Source organism: Mustelus asterias, chromosome 1 (genome assembly GCF_964213995.1).
Source record: "Mustelus asterias chromosome 1, sMusAst1.hap1.1, whole genome shotgun sequence".
NCBI classification, from domain to species: Eukaryota; Metazoa; Chordata; class Chondrichthyes; order Carcharhiniformes; family Triakidae; genus Mustelus; species Mustelus asterias.
The window spans coordinates 195444677-195470920 of record NC_135801.1 but is presented as its reverse complement, the minus strand read 5'-3'; the positions used below and the strand labels follow the sequence as shown (position 1 = coordinate 195470920).

General features: G+C 45.2%; 1 protein-coding gene across 2 annotated transcripts in view; it reads right to left on the bottom strand.

The window, feature by feature from the left end:
- LOC144501188 (sideroflexin-5-like) overlaps positions 1-26244 on the bottom strand; it is a 220688-nt gene that overhangs the window by 72493 nt on the left and 121951 nt on the right. Inside the window, exons 11-12 of one of the 2 annotated variants that reach the window (XM_078224621.1) lie at positions 22652-22767; positions 18115-18200 (exon numbers count right to left, since the gene is read on the bottom strand). In XM_078224621.1, coding sequence (XP_078080747.1) covers positions 18115-18200; positions 22652-22767 — 202 coding nt within the window. The remainder of the gene's footprint in view (positions 1-18114; positions 18201-22651; positions 22768-26244) is intronic. The other variant, XM_078224630.1, reaches the window with a different exon arrangement.

Genomic DNA, 26244 nt, shown 5'->3' with positions numbered 1-26244 from the left:
TGACCCAGCGACTGTGAAGAAACGGCGATATATTTCCAAGTCAGGATGGAGAGTGGCTTGGAGGGGAGCTTGCAGGTGGTGGTGTTCCCACGTATCTGCTGCCCTTGTCCTTCTAGATGGAAGTGGTTGTCAGTTTGGGAGATGCTGTCTAAGGACCTTCGGTGAATTACTGCAGTGCATCTTGTAGATAGCACACACTGCTGCTGCTGAGCGTCGGTGGTGGAGGGATTGAATGTTTGTAGATGTGGTGCCAATCAAGCGGACTGCCTTGTCCTGGATGGTGTCGAGCTTCTGGAGTGTTGTTGGAGCTGCACCCATCCAGGCAAGTGGGGAGCATTCCATCACACTCCTGACTTGTGCCTTGTAGATGGTGGATAGGTTTTGAGGAGTCAGGAGGTGAGTTACTCACTGCAGTATTCTTAGCCTCTGACCTGCTCTTGTAGCCACTGTGTTTACGTGGTGAGTCCAGTTGAGTTTCTGGTCAATGGTAGCCCTAAGGTTGGTGACAGTGGGGGATTCAGTGATGGTTACGCCATTGAATGTCAAGGGGCGGTGGTTAGAGTGTCTCTGATTGGTGATGGTCATTGCCTGGCATGTGTGTGGCTCAAATGTTACTTGCCACTTGTCAGCCCAAGCCTGGATATTGTCCAGATCTTGTTGCATTTGAACATGGACTGCTTCAGTATCTGAGGAGTCGCAAGTGGCGCTGAACATTGTGCAACCATTGGCGAGCATCCCCACTTCTGACCTTATGATGGAGGGAAGGTCATTGATGAAGCAGCTGAAGATTGTTGGGCCTAGGACACTATCCTGAGGAGCGCCTGCAGAGATGTCCTGGAGCTGAGAGGACTGACCCTCCACAACCACAACCATCTTCCTATGTACCAGTTATGACTCCAACCAGTGGGGAGTTTGCCCCCGATACCCATTGGCTCCGAGATGCTACACTCAGTCGAATGCAGCCTTGATGTCAAGGGTTGTCACTTTTACCTCACCTCTGGAATTCAGCTCTTTTGTCCATGTTTGAACCAAGGCTGTAATGAGGTCAGGAGCTGAGTGACCCTGGCGAAACCCAAACTGGGTGTCACTGAGCAGGTTATTGCTGAGCAGGTGCTGCTTGATAGCGCTGTCGATGACCCCTTCCATCACTTTACTGATGATCGAGAGTAGACTGATTTGGCGGTAATTGGCCGGGTTGGATTTGTTCTGCTTTTTGTGTACAGGACGTACCTGGGCAATTTTCCACATTGTTGGGTAGATGCCAGTGTTGTAACTGTACTGGAAGAGCTTGGCTAGGGAAGCGCCAAGTTCTGGAGCACAAGTCTTCAGTACTATTGTCAGAATGTTATCAGGGACCCATTGCCTTTGCTGTATCCAGTGCCTCCAATCGTTTCTTGATATCTCGTGGAGTGAATCGATTTGGCTGGAGACTGGCATCTGAGATGCTGGGAACCACTGGAGGAGGCCGAGATGGATCATCCACTCGGCACTTCTGGCTGAAGATTGCTGCGAATACTTCAGCCTTATCTTTCACACTGATGTGCTGGGCTCCTCCATCATTGAGGATTGGGATAGTTGTGGAGCCTCCTCCTCCAGTGAGTTGTTTAATGGTCCACCACCATTCTGGACTGGATGTGGAAGGACTGCAGAGCTTAGATCTGATCCGTTGGTTGTGGGATCACTTAGCTCTGTCTAACACTTGCTGTTTTTGCCATTTGGCATGCAAGTAGTCCTATTTGGTAGTTTCACCAAGTTAATACCTCATTGTTAGGTCTGCCTGGTACTGCTCCTGGCATGCCCTCCTGCACTCTCCATTGAACCAGGGTTGATTCCCTGGCTTGATGGTAATGGTTGAGTGGAGGATATGCCGGGTCATGAGGTTACAGATTGTGCTGGAGTACAATTCCGCTGCTGTTGATGGTCCACAGCGCCTCATGGATGCCCAGTCTTGAGTTGGTAGATTGGTTCGAAGTCTGTCCCATTTAGCACGCTGATAGTGCCACACAACACAATGGAGGTTATTCTCAATGTGAAGGCGGGACTTCGTCTCCACAAGGATCGTGTGGTGGTCACTCTTACCGATACTGTCATGGACAGATGCATCTACAGCCGGCAGATTGGTAAGGATGAGGTCAAGTATGTTATTTCCCCTTGTTGGTTCCTTCACCACTTGCTGCAGACCCAGTCTAGCAGTGATATCCTTTAGGACGCAACCCCCAGTTCGGTCAGTAGTGCTGCTGCCGAGCCACTCTTGGTGGTGGACATTGAAATCCCCCATCCAGAGTACATTTTGCACCCTTGCCACCCTCAGTGCTTCCTCCAGGCGGGATTTTCCCATCCTGATGCAGTGAATGGAGATTTGACTGGGCGCTAAGTTCTCTGACTTCGCTGCAGTGGTAGTGTGGCGTGAACGGCCAGTAAGATCGTGCCCACAATCTCTCCCATCAGTGAAAAGATCCTTGAGCCTAAGGTCCTTTTCTATGTGGCTCATTCTCACATCTCAAGCCCAGTAAAAGCATGTTATGTTCTGAACTTTCAGTCAATACTTTTTAAAATTGGACACAAACAAGCTGTTAAGGTGGCTGCTGCAAATCATGCAACCTTTGGCATTTGGACTGCAGTCAACGTCAAATCTCCAGCAACTACCTAATTAAGTATGGACATAGGTGACTGCACCTCACAACTAGCTATGTAATTCACACATCTCATTGTTTAAGGATGGACCAACATTGAAGACTACAGAGCTTCCAGACTGCCTGTTTCTATGTTTCATACTGAATAAAAGGGAAGATCCCATTGGATCACAATAACCTCCCCACCCTAAACTAGATGGTGTGGTTTCAAAAATTGCTAACCTAGTGATCATGTGACCAAAGCTCATTTCAGAGGCTGCACCCATATTACCCCAGGGCTCAGGGCAGATCTATCAACACCATCAGTCATCAGCCAGTCTGTGGACTGATCTCTGAAACTGGTTGGAAGTCATCAAGAAGCCAAAGAACTTAATATTTTCCAAAGGTCATCTGAGAACCAACAATTCAACTGCAAGAACTTCCAACAGTTGATAACAAGAGGTATACAATTCTAAAGAGGGTGCAGGAGCAGAGAGATTTGCTTGTATGTGTACATCATTGAAGATGGCAAGATTGGTTGACAAAACAGACAGTATCCTTGGCTTTATAAATAGAAGAATAGGGCACAAGAACAAGGAGGATATGTTGAACTTGTAAATGACACTAATTTGGCCTCAGGTGGAGTATTGTGTCCAGTTGTATTACAGCTTGGTATGGCTCCTGCTCTGCCCAGGGCCGCAAGAAACTACAAAAGGTCGTGAATGTAGCCCAAAATATCACGTAAACCAGATTCCCATCCACTAACTCTATCCACACTTCCCGCTGCCTCGACAAAGCAGTCACCATAATTAAGGACTCCGTGCATCCTGGACATTCTCTCTTCCACCTTCTTCCGTCGGGAAAAAGATAGAAAAGTCTGAGGTCACGTACCAACCGACTCAAGAACAGCTTCTTCCCTGCTGGCATCAGAATTTTGAATGGACCTACCTTGCACTAAATTAATCTTCCTCTACACCTTAGCTATGACTGTAACACTACATTCTGCACTCTCTCGTTTCCTTCTCTATGAATGGTATGCTCTGTCTGTATAGCGCGCAAGAAACAATACTTTTCACTGTATACTAATACATGTGACAATAATAAATCAAATCAGTTCAGGGTTGAATGGCTCTTCTGTGCTGTAAAAATTCTGTCATTCGGTCATTCTATGGGCTGAATGGCCTCCTCTTGTTGCTACATAACAGGCTTGAGGAGTTGAATGGTGTTATGATGGCCACAGGGGATCATCTATAGATCTCCCCGTGGATCTCGTAGAGTACGAGCTCCCCTATTGAGTGAATGGAGGCTCGGTCAATAGGGAAGGAGCAGCTGGAGGGGGTGGTTTAAAACAAGCTGGCTCCACTCAGGCCAACAATCAAAGGACTCTGGGACTTGACCTATATACTGTAGCTACAGAAGTGGTACTTTACGCACGTTGTAAATAAAGAGTGTTGGTGGCGGAAGACTGGCCTCAGTGAGATTATTACAAATGGCCTCTCCCTTTTCTTATTTGACAGGGACAAGTGACTGAATGGCCTGTTGCTATGATTCAGTAGCCTGCCTGCATTCATGGGCCTGCTTCTTGTAACCCTAGAGACGTTCAGGTCTAGGGAAGAAAATTAGAAATGTAAAGACCAAAAAAAAACTTGTTAAATTACTGAGAGACAGAAGAAGAAGCCTTTTAATTGCTGCCTTGCCAAAAGCAATTTGAAGTATTGTAATGACTGATAGAAAAATGAAGTGTGAACTCCCTGCATGCTTTATTCTCAGGCCAGGTCACAAATCAGTCATCAGAATTTCCTAATTAAGGGTTCTCTGCCACAATTAAGCTACTAATTATTGCATATAATTTCCCATTCCAACTCGGAGTGTGTTTTCCCGAAAAACCAAGTAGAAATAGATTGACATAAAATTCCAAATAGTGTTTCCTTATTTCATAGTTGTCAACAGTGGTAAGAATTGGCTTGAACACGTGTAGGAGCATGATGATTAAGGACACATGCATGGACCAATATTCTGAGTACATGCTAAATTAGATATCGCTCTTGGGGCTAAAGGGATCAAGAGATATGGGGGAAGGCGGGATCAGGATATTGATTCTGATCATCAGCCATAGAATCATAGAGGCATTGAATCCTCCAATGCAGAAGGAAGCCATTCGGCCCATCAAGTCTGCACCAACCACAATCACCATCAGGCCCTATTCCCGTAACCCCACTTGTTTACCCTGCTAATCCTCTGACACTAGGGTCAATTTAGCATGGCCAATCAACCTAACTCGCACATCTTTCAGACTGTGGAAGAAACTGGAGCACCCGGAGGAAGCCCACGCAGACACGGGGAGAATATGCAAACTCCACACAGCTCGGTAATTATTGGCCAGGCTGTCTAATCTCATTTCCTGTTTTTAATATGCATGAATCAAGGACTGTCAATTTGGATTTGTTAAGGGAAGGTCGTGCCTCACTAATTTGAATTTTTCGAGAAAGTGGTTAACATGGTTCGCACAGATTTTTGCACAACTCTTTGTTGGGTCCCATATGGAAGAAGGGTCAGAAAATTCAAAGCTCATCATATCCCAAGGGAGAGTGGCAAGTTGGATCCAAAATTAGGCTGAGGAGCAGGAGTGAAGGGTTACGGCTGGAAGTTGCTTTTGTGACTTGGAAGGCTGTTTCCAGTGAGGGTCCCTTGTGAGTCATGGTACAAATCAATATTTTAGATAAGCAGTTTGCAAATGATATAAAAATTGTCTGTGAGGTTGATAATGAGGACGAAAGGTGTAGACTGCAGGAAGGTATCAAAGGAAAGGTCAGGTGGACAGAAAAATGGCCAATGGAATTTGACCCGGAGAGCTGAGAGACTTGCGTCGGACAAACAAAGTAATGGAATATAATATGGAGACTAGAACTGTTCACAGAGTTCTAAGTGTGGCCTAACCAAGAATCTGCACAATCTTAACATAACTGCCCTTCAATTCTATCCCTTTAGAAGTGAATTTGCTCTTTTATGGCCTTATGAACCTGCATTGCTACTTTCAGTAGTTTATGCTTCCGCATTTAGACAGTTTCCATGGAGTATGTGGCCTCCTTATTCTTCTTGCCAAAATGTACTACCTCATGTCTAATTGTATTGAACTTGAATTTCCAATTCCGTATCCCAGCCTGCCAGTGTACTAATCTCTTCCTGCAATTTGTAACACTGGGCGGGATTTGCCAGCCGTGCTCACACGGAGACCGGAAAATCCCGCCCGAGGTCAACGCCCCTTGCCCGTTATGATTCCCGTGGCGGACGGGACAGGAAAATCCGCTCCACTTTATTAACTACATGCCAATAATTTAACGTTGCTTGTAATTTTGAAATTGCACTTTCAATTCCTGGGTCTAAATTGCTAATGTAACTGTCAACAATGGTGCCAGCTCTGACCCTTGTGGAACACCATCTTTTTTCAATTATCCGAATGAGGTCAAATTGAAATAAACAAATGACTGTTAAACAAGTCATTATGGAGCTCATTACCTCAAACCCAGCTTAGCTAATGAGTCTTTAACGTGACCATGCCAGCTTGGTTATGTTATCACTGTAAACAGTTGCATCAATAAACATGTTCATTACTATAAAAAGAAAAACTCTCAATATTTTAATCTGTTCCACTTGAAAGGATTCGTGTTTCCAAAACAGGCACAGTTTTGGCTGTGCAACCTTATATGAGTTATCAGATTAGTAAATACACCTTCTGTTGTGGCACCTGGATTATAATTTCCTTTTAGTTTTGTATAAATGTCTTTCTTTGGGTGAATTGTTGTGTTTATCCAGGTGAGCGAAGTTCGTGCTTGGCAAGGAAGCATGGGGAAAATGTTGTGAAGGCCCATTGTGAGGTGCTAGTGTCCTGATTCGCGATCACTCTGTTCCCAGGTGGACTAATGTCATACTGCTTCCTCAGTCTCATTGACTTCAGTGTAGAGTTCAGTACAGTACACGCTACTGACTGGATGCTTTTGTCATGAAAACATTTTTAAAAAATCAAACAATGATTTTGAGTCTACCAGCTGAAAACCCAAATTGAAACTTTAAAAACAGAGATTAAAGTCAGATTTTCGTTCTGAAGAAAAGTCAGACTGGACTCGAAACGTCAACTCTGTTTCTCACAATAAGAAGTCTCACAACACCAGGTTAAAGTCCAACACATTTATTTGGTAGCACGAGCTTTCGGAGCGCTGGCCCTTCATCAGGTGAGTGAAGGAGCAGCGCTCCAAAAGCTCGTGCTACCAAATAAACCTGTTGGACTTTAACCTGGCATTGTGAGATTGTGAGACTTACTGTGCCCACCCCAGTCCAACTCCGGCATCTCCACATCTGTTTCTCATCCCACAGGTGTTGCAAGACCTGCTGAGTTTTTCCAACACTTTCTCTTTTTATTTTTGAATGTTGATATGGACTGGACTGCTTCATTTTCAAAGGAGTTACGAATGCAGCTGAACATTGGGCAATCATCAGTGAACCTTCCCACTTCTGAACTTATGATGGAGGGAAGCAGCTGAAGAAATCTAATACAGGATTTAAAAGAAAGTGTTAAGAAGGTGGAACTCACTACCACAAGGAGTGGGTGAAGAGAATAGTCTAGTTAAGGAATATGAGGGAGAAGGGGATAGTTGCTTATCATGTAGATTTGAGTGCAGCATAAACACCAACATGAACTGTCTGGGTCAAATGGCCTGTTTCTGTGCTGGGCATCCTATTTAATCTTGTGTGGGATGTTTCCTCTTGTTGGGAAATCTGGAACTAGGGTCACTGTTTACAAATAAGGGTCACTCATTTATGACAGAGTTGAGGAGAATTTTTTTTTCTCTCAGGGGGTCATGAGTCTCTGGAATTCTCTTCCTCAAAAAGCAGTGGAAGCAGAGTCTTTGAATCTTTTTAAGAAAGATTATTGATAAACAAAGAAGTGAAAAGTTATAGGGTGTAGGTGGTACTGTGGCATTGAGATTACAATCAGATCAGCCACCAGTTGAGGCAGGATGCTCACTGATAATCAGCAGGAGCCCCATTTTTTTCCCTCAGAATTCATAGAATCCCTACAGTGCAGAAAGAGGCCATTCAGCCCATCGGGCCTACACTGAAAACAATCCCATTGAGACCCTATCCCCGTAACCCCATGTGTTTACTCTGCTAATCTCATGACAGTAAGGAATTTAGCATGGCCAATGCACCTAACCTTCACACTTTCAGACTGTGGAGGAAACCAGCGCACCCGGAGGAAACCCGTATAGACACAGGAAGAACGTGCAGACTCCGCACAGACAGTCACCAAAGCCGGGAATTGAACCGGGTCCCCGGCGCTGTGAGGCAGCAGTGCTAACCACTGTGCCACCATGGGTAAATAGTTCAGTGATATTTTTGGAAGTATTGCTGGGGAAAATTCTTTAAATCGCTTTTACTTTGGGGTTTTGACCATGAGGATGTGGTGTAGCAGTATGTAGCAGATGAACTGAAAGCTGTGATATGGGAATGATATTTTTGAGGAAGTGGAATCTCAGCACTCTCCCCAGAACAATTGTCTTGATCAGAGGGATCCCAGATGCCACTTCCCTGCCTATTGCTGCTCCTTCTCCTCCCTGGGCAGCCTTTGGATGCCTGCAGGCATAGCCCCCATTACAGAATGTAGGCATAACTATAGGGTTCGTGGTGGGAGATACAGGACGGATATCAGAGGTAGGTTCTTTACGCAGAGAGTGGTTGGGGTGTGGAATGGACTGCCTGCAGTGATAGTGGAGTCAGACACTTTAGAAACATTTAAGCGGTTATTGGATAGGCACATGGAGCACACCAGGATGATAGGGAGTGGGATAGCTTGATCTTGGTTTCAGATAAAGCTCGGCACAACATCGTGGGCCGAAGGGCCTGTTCTGTGCTGTACTGTTCTATGTTCTATGTTCTAGGCTTTCTTCTGGCAGACCAAACCTCCTTGTCATGACCCAGCATCACTGCAGTGAAAATCCAAAAGTTAGCAAAGTTCCTCCAATAACACGCACGGTAGCACAGTGGTTAGCACTGCTGTTTCACAGCTCCAGGGACCTGGGTTCGATTCCCGGCTTGGGTCACTGCCTGTGTGGAGTTTGCACATTCTCCCCGTGTCTGCGTGGGTTTCCTCCGGGTGCTCCGGTTTCCTCCCACAGTCCAAAGATGTGTGGGTTAGGTTGATTGGCCATGCTAAAATTGCCCCTTAGTGTTCTGGGATGCGTAAATTAGAGGGATTAGCGGGTAAAATATGTAGGGTAATGGGGGTAGGGCCTGGGTGGTCGGTGCAGCCTCGATGGGCCGAATGGCCTCTTTCTGTACTGTAGGGTTTCTATGATTTCATATTTCTATGAACACAACATGATGCTTTCACTAATTCTGTACTAACTAAAGTAAGTCCAAAGCAGCTCACCTGAATATTACATGGTTAATGTTTTAAGTAGAGAGTGGAGAGGAATGGGTCCTTTGAGAAGCTCAACGTATGGGAGTGCGTGACTGTGAGATAACATCAGCTGGATCTGCCCAATCCAAAATGGAAGATTGCGTACCAAAGCAGTGGTAGAGCCTTGCTGACATCATGATCCACCCACTCTACTTGCTTTCACTGAACGGGTAGCAAACCAAGTCAGTCAGGCATCTGAAAATGGTCAGAAGAATCCTGTTGTTTTAAATTTTTCCTGTTTGTCTCTCCTGTAGTGCCGGCACTAGCGGGCAACTGACCCCACGTTCCATTGCAGACACTTGGTCCTTTCAACCTCTGTCAGAGGATAAAGGCAAATTATCAAATGATACAGGTGGCACAGTGGTTAGCACTGTTGCCAGCACTGTTGCCTCACAGTGCCAGGGACCAGGGTTCAATTCTGGCCTCTGGTGACTGTCTTTATGGAGTCTGCACGTTCTCCCCATGTCTGCGTGGGTTTCCTCCGGGTGCTCCGGTTTCCTCCTGCACTCCAAAGATGTGCGGGTTACATTGATTGGCCATACTAAATTGCCCCAGTGTCAGGGGGATTAGTAGGGCAAATATGTGTTGTTATGGGAATGGGGTCTGGGTGGGATTGTGATCGGTGCAGACTTGATGGGCCGAATGGCCTCCTTCTGCACTGTAGGGATTCTATGATTCCATGATCAAGGGGACAAGAAGGAGAAATGATAATTTCAGTGGGGTAGAATGATTGCAGTTTACCGTGACAGATTCAAATATTGGCAGGTAAAACTGTAACAAAATGATAGGCTGTCTTTCAAAGGAGATGCTTCAGGATATATTCCCACAATGGGGAATGGGAGAGAAACCAAAGCCAGAGCCCTCTGGATGACAAAAGAGAGACAGAGTAAGGTGAAGCATATGCCAGATGCCAAGTGGGAATACTTCAGGCTGAAAAGAGAAAGTTCAGAGAGAAAATCAAAAAGAAAATAAGAGAGGCAATGAGAGAATGAACATAAATGATAATCCAAAAGTTTTCTGTCGGCATATAAATGGTAACATGGCAAAAGGAGGGAGGTTGAATAGGGATCAAAAAGAAGATTTGTGCATGGAGGAACAGGCAACACTAAGGTATTAAATTAGTACTTTGATTCTGTTTTTAATCAAGGAATAATATAGGCCAATGTCATAGTGAAAGAGGACATATGAGATACTGGTTGGGCTAACATTTCACAATGAGCAAGTATCAGATAAGTTGGCTGTACTTAAAGTTAATAAGTCACCAGGGCTGGATGGGTTACCTTCGAAGATACTGAAATAAAGGTGGCAATTGAAGAGGTACAAGTCATAACATTCCAATCCTCCTAACGTCCAGGTCATTAAGTAGTGGCCTAAGTATCGACTTTGGGAAATCCCACTCCTTCATTTCAAAAGACAACCATTTTACCCCAGGTTCTTTCCTATCACTCATACAACTTGGTATCCGTGCTGGTACTTTCCATTTTATTCCATGGATACAAGTCTGTTATGTGGCACTTTATCAAATGTCTTTTGACCTGATGAAGGGGCAACGCTCTGAAAACTCGTGCTACCAAATAAACCTGTTGGACCTTAACCTGGTGTTGCGAGACTACTTACTGTGCCTACCCCAGTCCAACGCCGGCAACTCATATTGGAAATTCATACTGTGAACTGTGAGGAGGATAACATCAAGACAATATAGGTTGGTGTAATGGATGGATTACTGGCAGGTGAAATTTAATGCAAAGAAAGGTGAAGTAGTAGGAAGAAATAGGAAAGGCAATATAAACTAAAGAGTTAAGCTGTAAAGAGGCTACAGGATCAGGGCGACCTGTGGTTTATGTGCATAAATCGTTGAAGTTGGGCGGGCAGGCTGAGAAAATAGGTAAAAAGACATTCAGGATCCTGGACTTTATAAATAGGGGCATAGAGTACAAAGGCAGGAAGTATGAACATTGGTTCAGCCTCAACTGGAGTATTGCGTCTGATTCTGTGCAATGTACTTTAGGAAGGATGCAAAGACATTAGAAGACATTATGTGGATAGAATGCAGAAGCTGCGGTTGTATTCCTTAGAAAAGTTGAGGGAGATTTGTTAGAAGTGTTCAATATCATGAAGGTCTAGATAGAGTTCAGAGAGAAATTGCTCCCACTGGTGGCACTGATTCAAAGTGATTGGCAAAAGAACCACTGGCGACATGAGGAAAGGCCTTCTTACGCAGACTGTGCTTAGGATCTGGAATACATCGTCCGAGAGTGTGGTGGGGGCAGATTCAATCGCGGATTTCAAAGAGAATTTAATAAGCACATGAAAAGAAAACATTTGGCAGACCACAGGTGGGCGAGTGGGGGACTGAGTTGCTCTCGTGGGCAGCCAGCAGGGATTGAATATTTTCTTTCTAAAAAACTTTATGTTTCTATGAAATCGAGAAGGATGGTGATGGAGGGAACAAGAATGACAAGGATGAGAAGGAGGAGCATGAGGATAAAGCAGGGAGCATGAGGAAAAGGTGGTGGAGAGAAAGGTAGTTGATGAGAATAGGAAATGTGAATTATCCTCATGAAGGCAATTAGGAGGATGATGAGAGGTGGATGAGGACCAGAAGAATGATGATGACTCGTGTTTCAATTTTTGTTGACATTTTTGAAAGGAAATGGCCCTGGCTTGTTTTAAGAGGGATAAATGGATATGGAGAAAGGTGATAAATGGATATGGAGAAATGGAGCAGAAAGGTGAAGGTGGGAGAGCTGACTGAATACACAATCAATGAAGTAGGTTTTGAGGAAGTCTTTAAAAGTAGTGGCAGGGTAAAGGGTTTAAAGAATAAGTTCCAGAGACGGGGACAGCAGGAAAGACGTAGCAACTAGATGCTCTGCCAGCAGTGTTGGACTGGAAAGAGCAAGAAATGCAAAGTGGGGCTGTCAGAAGAATGGCACGTGCACGCTAGGACCCAGGCTTGCACAAAACTGCAGCAGCAAGGCACATTGAGGCTACGGAGATACCTAAAGTCCAGAAAGCAGATTGTATTGGAGGGTAGGAGCCTGCAAAAACAAAATGAATAGATGTTCAGGTTGTGATTTCTTGGGCAAGTTGTTTAAGGTAAGACCGGAAGAGAGAGAATAGATTAAATCAGGTCCTGAAATGCCCAATATTAATCCCTCAAGCAACATCACCAGAACAGATCACCTGGCTATTTCTCTCATTGCTGTTTGTGGGATTTTGCTGTGCACCAATGGGCTGCTGGGTTTCCTATATTATAAAAGTAAACACCTCTGAAGTATTCAATTGTCTGTAAAGTGCTTTGGAAGATCCTGAGATTGTGAAACAATCTGTAGAAACACAAGTCCTTTCCTTCTCCTGAGAGTTCTAGAAGCTGCAGGAGGTGGGGTACGATAAGGGCAGGTAACATTCCCAAGGTGAAAGTAAATCGTTTGGCAATGACAGAATGGAAAATTTGAGGCTTAACTCTAGGCTGAGCAAGATATTGAGGCTGAGCTGCTTTGGGTTCAGTCTGAGTGAGCAGCTGGGATGAGAAATGGATTCAGCATCTGACGTGTGAAGTGTCTGGCAGGAGCCAAACGAGAATGGCTTGTGTCTTGTCAATGTTTAGCTGGAGAAAGTTGTGCCTTGTCCAAGGCATGGTGTGTGCCAGGCAGTCAGACAGGCAGCACAATGCTAGATGTGGTATGGTAGCATCATGGTTATTTTACTGGACCAGTCATCCTGAGAGAGTGTGAGAAATTGAATTCTGTTTCTGGAAATAGAATCTGGAATCAGTAGAAGTGACCATGAACCTGTAAGATTCTTGTAAAAACCCAAAAGGCTAATATGTTGGAAACCTGCTGTCTTTACCCGGCCTGAACCTATATGTGACTCCAGTCCCACACCAATGTGATTGGTTATTAACTGACCTCTAAATTGGCCTAGAAAAACACTCAGACGAATCAAACTGCTTTCAGAAGGGAAGCTCAACACCATGACAGGCAATTGTGGATGGGGAACTAAATTCCATAAAGCAGTAACCGAGGCCTGATAGTGAGGCACAGCAGAGGAGCATATTAAGAGGCAAATTTACCAAAACAAACGCTCGATCGAGTGGAAACTCAAACGATTAGAATATGGTCATTAGGCTCCCATCAGATCAGTCTCACCTACCCTTCTTTACATCATATTTCTCAATCCTTGTTCACTTCAGAAATTGGCCCTGAATTTCTTGTCTTAACCTTGGTAGGAGAAATGGTAAAAGAAAAAATCGGAAGAATCTCTGCAGAAATCCAGGGTCGTTGGCTTTTGAGCCTATTTATAAGGTCAGTTCTAATGTCTTTTCCTGGTAACTTTAGCCACAACTCGATTTCCCTCTTGTGTGGAAATATTCCCCCTTTCTTACTCTTACATTCCTTGTGTTTTTAAGCTTGTGTTCCCTGGCACGTGAATCCTTCACCATGGTAAATACTTTTTGGCTGTGTGAACTTTTTCTCAATCCCCTTGACTGGGACTGCGAGTCTGTACGTGTGATTCTGTGTTGTAAATTGGCAAGTGGTGTGTCGAGGGGTGAAGTGCGCCAGTGTAACATGACATTTAGCTGAGGGTATTTTTGTGGGCGAGGTACGTTTACGTTTACGCCTCTAATTCACTTCCATGTGCTAAACAAACAGCCGTGCGGCAGGTTGAGGTGTTTATTAGCAAGTGAAAGCTGTCTGATGCAGAGAACATGCTGGAGACGTCTAAATTTATCACTATTATAGCAGCTCTGAGTGAGTTCACATTTAAAGAGAAAGTTAAAAAACAAATAATGAATGGGGAAGCTCATTCAGCCAGTGGAGGCCGTTCCCTCCAACACACTGAGTGCAACTTCATTATCATAGCTTCTGCTGAAAGCAATCAGAACTTCCGAAGGAAGATGTTTTAACTTAGTTATAATTTCCAAAAAATAGACTTGCTCCAAATATTCTGGTTAACTACTGAGTAACAAATGAATCATCTCAGCCTCAATCCACCCAAATAATTTTAGCTCTCCTTTCCTGACAGAGAATCTTTATTTTGAAGGGACAGAGTGACAGAGTTAACTGGGTATGGTTGCCTAGTGCTTATGTTACTGCATCCAGAGGCCGGGACGAACAGAAGACAGAGAATCTGACTTCAAATCACACCATGTCGGAATCTGAAATGTTCTTTTAGTAAAAGTGGCCATGGGACTGTCGCAAAACCTCAACGACTTCACTAATGCCTTTGAGGGATGGAGACCTTCCATTCTCACCAGTGCCATACCCAAGCTAGCATTACAAACTTTCTACTGCCTACTGAAGCAGACAAGCTGGCACTAACACCCAACAACAAACTGCAAACATGATATTAAGGCAGGTCCCAGGTGACCTCACAGAGGTAGGTTTTAAACAAGAATGTAAAGGAGGAGAGTAGGTAGAGAGATTTAGGGAGGGAATTCCAGAGTTGAGGATCCAGGCAGCTTGGAGGCATGGCTTTCCATGGTGAAGCAATGGAAATCAGGGATCATAAGAAGTCAGAGCTGGGAGGGTGCCGAGACCTTGGGAGAGGCTTGTAAAACTGGAAGAGTTTACAAATATATAGGAGGGTGAAGCCATGAAGGGTTTTAATATCATGTCCTGGTTTTTTGTCTCTATTGGAACCATCTTCCTAAACTTCTTTCCCCAATCTCCTTCACCTCCACCCTAAAAATAGATGTTTTTTATTCATTGGAAGACCATAAGACATAGGAGTAGAATTAGGCCACTCAGCCCATCGAGTCTGCTCCACCATTCAATTATGGCTGATATTTTCCTCATCCCCATTCTCCTGCCTTTTCCCCATAACCCCTGATCCCCTTATCAATCAAGAACCTATCTATCTCTGTCTTAAAGACACTCAATGACCTGGCCTCCACAACCTTCTCCGGCAAAGAGTTCCACAGATTCACCACTCTCTGGCTGAAGAAATTCCTCCTCATCTCTGTTTTAAAGGATCGTCCCTTTAGCCTGAGGTTATGCCCTCTGGTTCTAGTTTTTCCTACGAGTGGAAACATCCTTTAGATGTTTAGGCAGTTACATGGGTAAGATGGGTATAGAGGGACATGGGACAAACGAGGACAATTGGGACTAGCTTAGGGGTTTAAAGAAAAAGGGCGGTAGGATCAAGTTGGGCCGAAGGGCCTGTTTCCATGCTGTAAACCTCTATGATTCTATCCTCTCCAGGTCCACTCTATCCAGGCCTCGCAGTATCCTGTAAGTTTCAATAAGATCCCCCTCATCCTTCTAAACTCCAACGAGTACAGACCCAGAGTCCTCAACCATTCCTCATACGACAAGCTCTTCATTCCAGGGATCATTCTTGTGAACCTCCTCTGGACCCATTCCAAGGCCAGCACATCCTTTCTTAGATATGGGGTCCAAAATGGCTCACAATACTCCAAATGGGGTCTGACCAGAGCCTTAAACAGCCTCAGAAGTACATCTCTTGTATTCTAGTCCTCTCGACATGACTGTTAACATTGCATTTGCCTTCCTAACTGCTGACTGAACCTGAAGAGAATCTTGAACAATGACTCCCAGTCCCTTTGTGTTCCTGATTTCCTGAGCATTTTCCCATTTAGAAAATAGTCCATGCCTCCATTCCTCCTTCCAAAGTGCACAATCTCACACTTTTCCACATTGTATTCCATCTGCCACTTCTTTGCCCACTCTCCTAGTCTGTCCAAGTCCTTCTGCAGCCCCCCGCTTCCTCAATACTACCTGTCCCTCTACATATCTTTGTATCATCTGCAAACTTAGCAACAATGCCTTCAGTTCCTTCCTCCAAATCGTTAATGTATATTGTGAAAAGTTGTGGTCCGAGCACCAACCCCTGAGGCACACCACTAGACACCGGCTGCCATCCTGAAAAAGACCCCTTTATCCCCACTCTCTGCCTTCTGCCAGTCAGCCAATCCTCTGTCCACTCCAGAATCTTACCCTTAACACCATGGGCACTTAACTTATTTACTGTGAGCGTCACTGGCAAGGCCAGCGTTTATTGCCCATCCCTAACTGTTCTTGAACTGAGTGGCTTGTTTGGCCATTTCAGAGGGCATTTTAAGAGTCAACCACATTGCTGTGGGTCTGGAGTCACATGTACTTCAGAGAATCCCTACAGTGCAGAAGGAGGCCATTTGGCCCACAGGGAGTGCACCAACTCTCCAACAGAGCATCTTTCCCAGGTCTGCCTGTCCCAGTAACCCCATCCACTCTCTCCCCCCACCCCCTTATCCCCTTAGCCTACACGTCGTGGGACAATAAGGGGCAATTTAGTATGGCTGGTCCACCTAACCTGCACATCTTTGGACTGTGGGAGGAAACCCACGCAGTCACCCAAGGCTGGAATCGAACCCGGGTCCCTGGCACTGTGAGGCAGTAGTGCTAGCCACTGTGCCACCGTGCTGCCTGTGTAGGCCAGGTCAGATAAAAACAGCAGATTTCCTTTTCTAAAGGAAAGGAAAGGGGGCATGGTCTCAAAGGGGGAGCAGATTTAGGACTGAGTGAGGAGAAACTTCTTCACACAAAGGGTTGTGAATCTGTGGAATTCCCTGCCCAGTGAAGCAGTTGAGGCTACCTCATTGAATGTTTTTAAGGCAAGGATAGGTAAATTTTTGAACAGTAAAGGAATTAAGGGTTATGGTGAGCGGGCGGGTAAGTGGAGCTGAGTCCACGAAAAGATCAGCCATGATCTTATTGAATGGCGGAGCAGGCTCGAGGGGCCAGGTGGCCTACACCTGCTCCGAGTTCTTATATTAAAGGGCATTAGTGAACCAGAGAGGTTTTTATTATGACAAATTGACAATGGTTTCATGGTCATCATTAAACTTTTAATTCAAGATTTTTCCAGATTCAAATTTCACCACCTGCCATGGTAGTATTAAACCCGGGTCCCCAGAGCATTACTTTGGGTCTCTGGATTATTAATCCAGTGACAATAACCACTGCACAACCACCTCTCCCAATGATGTGAAGTGTTTATGGACTCCTTTGTCACTAGATTGAGATCATTGATCAGCTGCCTCTCCACTCCATTTCCCCGAGATCACTCAGCCAAGCCCCAGGGCCCTGGCATCTTTCTCTAGTTTCTCTCCTATCTCCCCTCATGCTCTCTTGAGTTGATCTGGTCCATGAGACCAATCTCGTAATTCCTCAACCCTGTGCTCACTGAACTGCTGACCACCTAACCTCCCTCCCTGGTGGTGAGGGGTGCATTCAACAGGAAACATTGTTGGCAATAGTGGAACCAGAAGATCCTGCCGCCAGCCAATGGTGGGCTGCTTCACCGCCGTGCAACACACGGCATAGATTGTGCAGAAAGTCCCGCCCCTCATCTGAAAACACAGCATCGGTTTTCACAGATATGTTGATGGGGCCCAGCTCGACCTCACCATCACCTTTCTCCATTACTCCACTGTCTCTAAACAGACTATTTGTTTGACATTCAGCGTTGGATGAGCAGAAATTTTCTCCACTTAAATATTAAGAAGATGGAAGCCATTGTCATGGGTCCCCACTACAAATTCTGCTCCCTAGCTACCAACTCTATCTCTCCCCCTGGCAACAGGCTGATGCTAGTTCAGTCAGTTCACAACCTTGTTGTCAAATTTCCGGGGATAAGCTTCCAATTGCACACTTGCACTAAGACTACCTGTTTCTACCTCTGCTCCATTATCCAATTCCCCTCCTGCCTCAGTTTACTTGCTGCTGAAACTCGAGATGTGCCTATGACAATGCACTCCTGGCGAGCCTCCCAATTCTTTCCTGGAGTTGCCACTGTAATCCTCTCTGAGATCCTGTCGACACTCAGAATGCCGAACCAACATTACTAAATTGGCAAAAGCTATCGCTGCTAGGTCCAATGGAGCATAAGAAGGTCTGGCAAAATTCTGGGCAGCCATCTAGACCAATGTATTAGGTACTGGAGGACGGCTGAGGGATCGGAATCCCAACAAGATTCAGTGCCTGCAGACAAGGTGTGGAAAGAATCAAAATAACAACAGGGCCCAACTGCAACACTTACTTCTCCAGCACTGACATAATAATCGGAGGCAGCACCAAGATAGGGATAGGGAGGACTATTCTAGTCATGGCAGTCTCCATCAGTGCCTGCAAAAAATACCAAACAGAATTCCGGTAAATACATTTAAACTTAGTCACTATACCTAGATTCCCTCAAAGCACATTGTTACATATAATGCTACCATGCCAACGATGCAGGTTTTATGTGATAATTTTGATATAAAGATTACATTGATGACAGGATTTTCCCCGATAATGTTGAACTTGTGGCTTATTGTATGTGGGACAGCAGTACTGAGGAACAGAAGATGTGCCTATGTCAGCCATTCAGTCTCTCATCAAACACTCCCAGGCCAGGTTAAGCAGAGTAAAGCTCCCTCTGCACTGTCCCATCGAACACTCCCAAGACAGTACAGCACGGGGTTAGATCTTGTGTTGTCTAGATTTAGAAGTACCACCATTTATGGAATCAAGTTTGTTCTGGACCCTCTTATCTTCCCCTTCAACACCTTCACTGCTAACACTGATTTACTATCATAGCTGTTCCAAGCCCACTTTCACTGTATTGCATCGCAGCTGAGTAACATTGGCCTGTTCTGAATTTAAAACTTAGTCCATATTTACCCTTGTCCAAAGGTGTGCCGGTTAGATGGATGGTAAATGTGTACAGGGATAGGATGGGCATTGGGCCTGGGTAAGATGCTCTTTCGGAGAGTCGGTACTCAATGGGCCGAATGGTCTCCTTCTGCACTGTAGAGATTCTATAGTTTATCAAAACTACTCTAAATCTAACTGAATAATGATCATTACCATCAAAATGTTCTTCCACTGATACCCCTTCCACTTGCCCAGCAACATTTCCTAAAACTAAGTCCAGAGCTGCCCTTTCTCTCATTGGGCTTGCTACATCCTGGATAAAAAATATCCTCCTGAAATGCAGTGCATCCCAATGTGTTGGACAACCCATGGTGGGAGTGCAGAGGATGGAGATCATGTGTATGACAATACTGTGCCTTTAAGAAATGTATTTATATCATGGTTCTTGTGAAGGGTATGTTTAAGAGCCAGCTCTGTGACGATCGGTCTGCTCCAGGCAGCCCACATGCTGAGAATACAGAAAAATAATTGATTCTAGTTATTGGGCTGGTTGTTTTAAGCTGAGCTCATGCAGTTTTGTTTATTTTTTGTGTTGTCTCCTGGAGTTTCAGGATAGGGTTTCATTCGTTTGATTGACAGAAGCCGTGCTAGTGGGAGGAGCTACACTTACAGAGACAAGCAGACAGTTTCTGCTTGGATCTGCAAGAAGCAGGAGCTCTTTTATCCATTTGTCTCTAGAGACTGTAGTTTAGGACCTTTTAGAAAATAGGTATCTCTCTCCAGAGGTGTTCTGGAGGCTGGAGGACTAGCAGCCCATGTACCAGCACATAAGCTTGTTGTTTGCTAACTGATTTTGAAGAGGAGTTTACGTTTATGAGGAATATTGCTTAAATTGGAACTAAGAGAGATAGGCTAGCTGATATGAATTGTATTTTGTCATGTTTATGTATTTCAATTGATAAAAGTTACACTAATTCTTTTTGTTATAGTTAAACTGTGTTGTTAAATAAAATTTGTTTTGGGTGGCACAGTGGTTAGCACTGCTGTCTCACAGCGCCAGGGACCCGGTTCAATTCTGGCCTTGGGTCACTGTCTGTGTGGAGTTTGCACATTTTCCCTGTGTCTGCGTGGGTTTCCTCCGGGTGCTCCGGTTTCCTCCCACAGTCCAAAGATGTGCGGGTTTGGTTGATTGGCTAAATTGACCCTCGAGTCAGAGGATTAGCAGGGTAAATATGTGGGGTTATGGGAATAGGGCCTGTGTGGGATCGTGGTCGATGCTGACTCGATGGGCCGAATGGCTTCTTTCTGCACTGTAGGGATTCTATGATATGTGATAAAAGATTCCTGGTGAGTCAGTAGAATCACACCTGGAATGAAACACCTTATCCTCACACTAATGCCAAATTCAAAATAGTTGGGGGTCGAGACTAAATTCCTTTGGAGTTTCTGATCTGGTCTCTAACATGTGATAATAACCTCCTAGAATATGTCCAGAGTTGAAAATCCGAAGGTGTAGTGTCGACAGGAGCAATAGGGATACAGAAATGCGTACTGGAAATAGCTTTTACTGTAAATCTCTTAAGACAGAAAATAGGAGCAAGATTAGGCCATTTGGCCCATTGAGTCTGCTTCATCACTGAATGTGATCATCGCTGATCCTCTATCTCAATGCCACACTCCCACTCTCTCCCCGTAACCCTTGACCCCTTTAGCATCTAGAAATTGATCTATTTCTTTCTTAAATACATTCGGTGACCTAGCCTCCGCTATGTGGTAGAGAATTCTACAGGTTAACCTTAGCTATGAGGACAGTGGGGGTTGGTTAGCTCAGTTGGCTAAAAATGTTATGTAGGATGATGCAAATAGTATGGGTTAATCCCGTACTGGCTGTGGTAACCCATGAGGCCTGCCCTGTTACCTTGCCCCACGCTTGAGAAATGGTACCCCTCAAGCAATGTATAACTAATTGTCTCTCTCTAATAGAGAGAGATGCTAATAGTCCTTTGTGGACTATAGTAATAACCATTAGCATACTACAAGGACAGTCCTGGGCTCTCAGTGAGTCTTCCATCAACTGACTGCATGTCGTGGTTCTCCAGCTCACTTGTCTTTCATGTTAGCTCTCCTCTCAGTTCTGCTACGGCCACTCCTCTAGTGGATAACCCCACTACACTATCTCCCATAACTGGGGATCATGAGCCCTCCCCTTGTACTGGTGGTATCGAGCAGCCTGGCCAGATACTAATGGTCCTCACCATTAGCTGTTTGTTAGTTGTAGGCTAGCTGGATGGCCGTGGCTGGTTGGTCAGCTGCAGACTGGCTGGACGGCTGGCTAGCTGCCTGTGGCCTCTCTTGCACTGGGCTGGTTAGCTAGCTACGGATTGGATGGCTGGCTGCTCTGGTCTCTCTTTCCTGTTCTGCTACAGTCCCTGCTTCAGCTCCTGCTCTGTTGCTTTCTTTCCTCTCTGCTGCCTTCGCTCCTCCTCAGCTGGAACTGTAAGTTGAGAACAGAAAAAGCAAAACAATGCAGATGCTGGAAATCTGAAACAAAAACAGAAAATGTTGGAAACACTCAGCAAGGAAGTAGAATGTATCAATGATCTTTGATCAAAGCCCACAACACCAGGGGTTAATAACTCTATTCCATTGAACTACTTGATCTGCTGAGTGCTTCCAGCATTTACTAAATGTCGACCTCTAAACTTGTGCTATTTTAAAAAATTCAAACACTGTGTGCAGACAATGTTATTTTTTTGTAATCTCTATTTTTTTTGCCGCAGGGAGTGGTGGGTTTGATGCTGAACTTTCTCTTTGGGGCTGCCATCTTGAGTCACTGCACAATATACCTGCGAAATACGAAGCAGGGCAGAACCCTCACAATTTTGAGATCCTGTTGGTGTAGGAGAAGGATGATCAGACCTCAGGGAGAGTTTTGCAATTCGGTGCTTCCAATGGGGTGTGGATCCTGAGAAACTGAGGCATGTAGCCTCCACTTCCCATCCATAAATTTGACCAGAGGAAAATCAGGGATCGTGCATCTCTGGTATCCCAAGACATGCTCCTTGGGAGAGCCACTCCCCACTGAGATCACAGAAACATTCCAACAATATGGTCAAATTGAGGATGCAAAGGTGTTTGAGGTTTAGCTGGAATTGGATGGGCAACGACCAGAGGCTGTGTCCTGAAAATATAGGCAACAGAAAGGAAATAAAACTTGTTTTTCTTTCATGACCTCAGGATGTTTACAGACAATGAAGTAACATCTGAAGTTTTGCCAGCTCCCACGAACAGCAAAGACTATGTAGTCTGTGTTAGTAATGGTTGAGAGACAAATATTAGTCTGGACACTGGGGAGAACTCTATCCTCTTTCACATTTACTTGGGAGAGTCTCATTTCAACATCTCATCTGAAAGATGGCACCGGCAACAGTGTGGTGCTCCCTCAGCACTGTATTGTTGCTAACCTAGATCATATGCTCAAATCTCTGCAGTAGAACATAACCTGCTGGTCCAGGGAAGAGAGTGCTATCCACTGAACCAAGACTGACACCCCCCCAAATTGATGTAGTAAGGTAGAGATGTTGGTGGCATCGATTGCATATTGGATGATAAGCTACTTCCTGACTGACTGAAAGTATGCAGGAAGGATTCAAAGAGCTACTCAAGTTTTTTACATTGGAGAAACTGTAAATGGGTCAAGGGAGGGTCTTGAGAGGCAGTCAATACTGGTCAGCCTTCCCAGAGGGAACAACGCAGGTTCTTTGCCAGCTCTCCAGCCGGTTAGTAAGACTCCAATGCCTCCATAAAATTTCCATAATGTTTGTCCCTCCATTGAGAAAGACCAACCTGAAGTTACAGCCACTGATGGTGGGGACGAGGAAAACCATGATAAGCAAAAGGGCAAAACTGGGAGATACTAAACCACAGAGTGAAACACGTACGTGTCTGGCAGCGACCCTGGAGGATCCAATGACATTTCCATCCACGTCCAACACGGAGATCCCTTCCTCCAGCTCACTGTGCCTCATCAGCACAACATTGCAGACATTAGCAGTTGCTACAGGAAAACAAAATACAGAGCACTCAGCGATATCCTGGAAAAGTCCGCATTTTAAAATGCCTCGCTCTGGAAAATCAATCATTGAAATGAGTGAATCCTAAATCATCGGAGAAGGCCATTTCACCTATTTCATTCACATATAAAATTAAAATGCGTGGGATTGGGGTAGTGTATTGAGAAGGATAGAAAACTGGTTGGCAGAGAGGAAACAAAGAATAGGAATAAATGGTTTTTTTTCCAAGTGGCAGGCAGTGACTAGTGGGGTACCACAGGGATTAGTGCTGGGACCCCAGCTACACAATGTATATTAATGATTTAGATGAGGGAGCTGAATGTAACATCTCCAAATCTGAAAATGACACAAAGCTGAGTGGGAGGGTGAGCTTTGAGGAGGATGCAGAGATGCTTCAGTGTGATTTGGACAGGCTGAGCGAGTGGGTAAATGCAGGGCAGATGCAGTATAATGTGGATAAATGTGTGGTTATCCACTTTGGTAACAAAAACAAGAAGACAGATCTGAATGGCTATAAATTGAGGGAGGGGAATGTGCAACAAGACCTCGGTGTCCTCATCTACCAGTTGCTGAAGGTGCAGCAGGCGAAGGCAAATGGTTTGTTGGCCTTCATAGTGAGAAGAATCAAGTACAGGAACAAGAGAGAGAATAAAGCTAACATTTCAAGTCTGGATGAAAACGTTGGTTCTATTCTCTTCCCACAGATGCTGTCAGATCTGCTGCAATTTTCCAGCATTTTCTGTTTTTGTTTCAGATTCCAGCATCTGCAGTTTTTGCCTTTACCCCTGCTTATTTTAAGTCTGGCATCCATAACCTTTTCTCTTTTGAAACTACCTATAATCCCAGTGGCCATATCTCAAATCTGGCGCTGTTAGGACTACAGAGCTGCCAGCCACAATTAACCAGCTCCGGGGAACTTTTCTGGTGGGGTCCTGGAGACTGGGAACTGGAGTGGAATTCTCCAATTTTGTGACTGAGTGCGGTGGCGGAGTGTCCTGCCAACCACAATAGTGGGATCCTGTGCTTAGAAGCTCATTAATTATGCACAAGTGAGTCCCCCACCGATTCTCCTGGCGGGCCGGCAGCAGATTCGTTTGCCCACTGTCAGCTGACTTGCTCGAAGGTCCTGGTGCCATATTTAAACCAGTCCAGCACACTCATATCACTCTCTCCAGTTCATCTGCCTTCATCAGACTGTGCACGGTGTCAGCAACCCAGAGGGAAAAAGCAAGCAGCCTCAAGAAGTCCGTTCCTCAATTCAACTGCCCTCCCCCAGAGGCCATCCCCTGTGCAGCATCCATGCTTCACTTGGCCTCTCCCCACTGGATTCTTCACACAAACCCTCCAGTAAACGATGTGGTATCCTTTTAATCTTCTTGCTTGTGAGCTTTTCATGCAGCTTGTCAGAGTATAGCTACCTTCTGCTTTCCATTGTTCATCTTCCTCATGCACCTCCTTCTTCCTCAGCAAGCCATCATGAAGCCTCGCCGTACCCCCCATTCTTTCTGGTTGTATCACAGCTTGGTATGGCTCCTGCTCTGACCAAGACTGCAAGAAACTGCAAAGGGTCATGAATGTAGCCCAGTCCATCACATAAATCAGCCTCCCATCCATTGACACCGTCTACACTTCCCGCTGCCTCGGCAAAGCAGCCAGCTTAATTAAGGACCCCCACGCACCCCGGACATTCTCTCATCCACCTTCTTCTGTCGGGAAAAAGATACAAAAGTCTGAGGTCACGTACCAACTGACTCAAGAACAGCTTCTCCCCTGCTGCCATCAGACTTTTGAATGGAGCTATCTCGTACTAAGTTGATCTTTCCCTACACCCTAGCTATGACTGTAACACTACATTCTGCACTCTCACCAACCAGCCTCACCTTGCACTGCAGGTTGAACTTTGGACGCCACCAGGATGTGCTTGTCCTGAATATTATCTGTGAGCACTATGGATGAAAGAGCAGTTCAGAAGCATGCATACCTGCTCTGTGTGCTGAGTTCCCCCCAGTAACTGATGCAGCTGCCATTTGAGCAGGATCCTACTGGCAACTTTGAAGTGGTTGGTAAATAATCTGTGCTGATGTCTTATCTGCTGGTCATGTGCAACATCCCGGTGGACTCTAACTCTAACCCTTGGACTGTCTGATGCCCTTGAATGTGAGTTTGGACTGAGGAAAAGCTTCACTTACTCTGACAGAGCATATCAAATCATTTATCCTTTTCCTACACTACTGAGTGGCCTTTTATTTTCCACGGACACTGAGCTCCCTGGAGATCCCCTCCCAGGCTGGCGTGGTCAGATGGGTGGACCTCCTGCTCCCATCCTGAGGAAAGAGGACCTCCTGCCTTTCCTGGACAGCTCGGAGAATGTCTAGGGAGGTCCTTGCTGAACCATGGAGCAGAGGGTTTGGTTTGTTTTGGGGCCATGTTTTCCATCTTGCCACAACACCTGGCCTTCAGTGAGTGAATGTGTAATTTAAATATGGCACCAGGACATTTGACCCCATGTGGTAACAGTGGAACGGGCGAATCACTTCCTGCCCTGCTTAGAGTTTAGATGAGCTCCTCGCTGACGCATGTTTAATGAGTTTAAAATCAAAACATTGGATGTGAAAATTTATCCCGCCGTTCTGCAGAAATCACGTTTAGTTTGCTGCCCTTAGTCTCCAGAATGGAAAATATCATCTACAATCTTTTTAATGCCCTTGTGATTTTTCACCCAGAAGTTGTTCACAGCGCTGTTGGTATGTTCATCTTCATTTCCGGGATACTCCATGACAATCCCGGACAATTGGCAATCCTGTTCTAAGGACTATCTGATGTGATTCTCATGTGAATGTTCAGCACTCTCATTTGAAATAAGCAGTAGGCTATTTGCATTGGTAAATGACAGTCGTACGGAACCCTGAACTGCAATTTGTGTCTCTGGGTAGGATTTTTCAAATGCATCAACAGGGAATACATCCCCACAGATTCCAGCTGCCCCTCAGCCATTTAAGTACATCAGACAGATGTACTGACGCAGCTCCTCCCTATTTTCCTGGCCCTCTTACTCCATCCCACTCGCTGGGTCTGAGGAATTTCAGATGTCTGAGTCTGTCCCCTTTCCAACTGGCTCTGGGAAGGCCCAGCACCTGGAAGATGGATCAATGGTGGGAGATTGGGATGGGCAGTTTGAGATTGGAGGTCATGATGAAGCCACCAGAAACATTGCTTTCACTTTGATATAGAGAGGCAGAGACGCATAAAAAGACATGCCAATAGAAAGAGAGAAAAACAGGTAGCGTGTGAAGCAGAAACAGTGATATCCCCTGAGGAATAATCACAAATACAAATATATTGTTCTTATAGGAGCTACAAATATTACAACCTTATTCTGATATTACTGGTTATGCTCATACTGTCAGGTTCATGTTCTCCTCTTCACACTAACAACCACTAGCAAGCTACCAATGAATAAG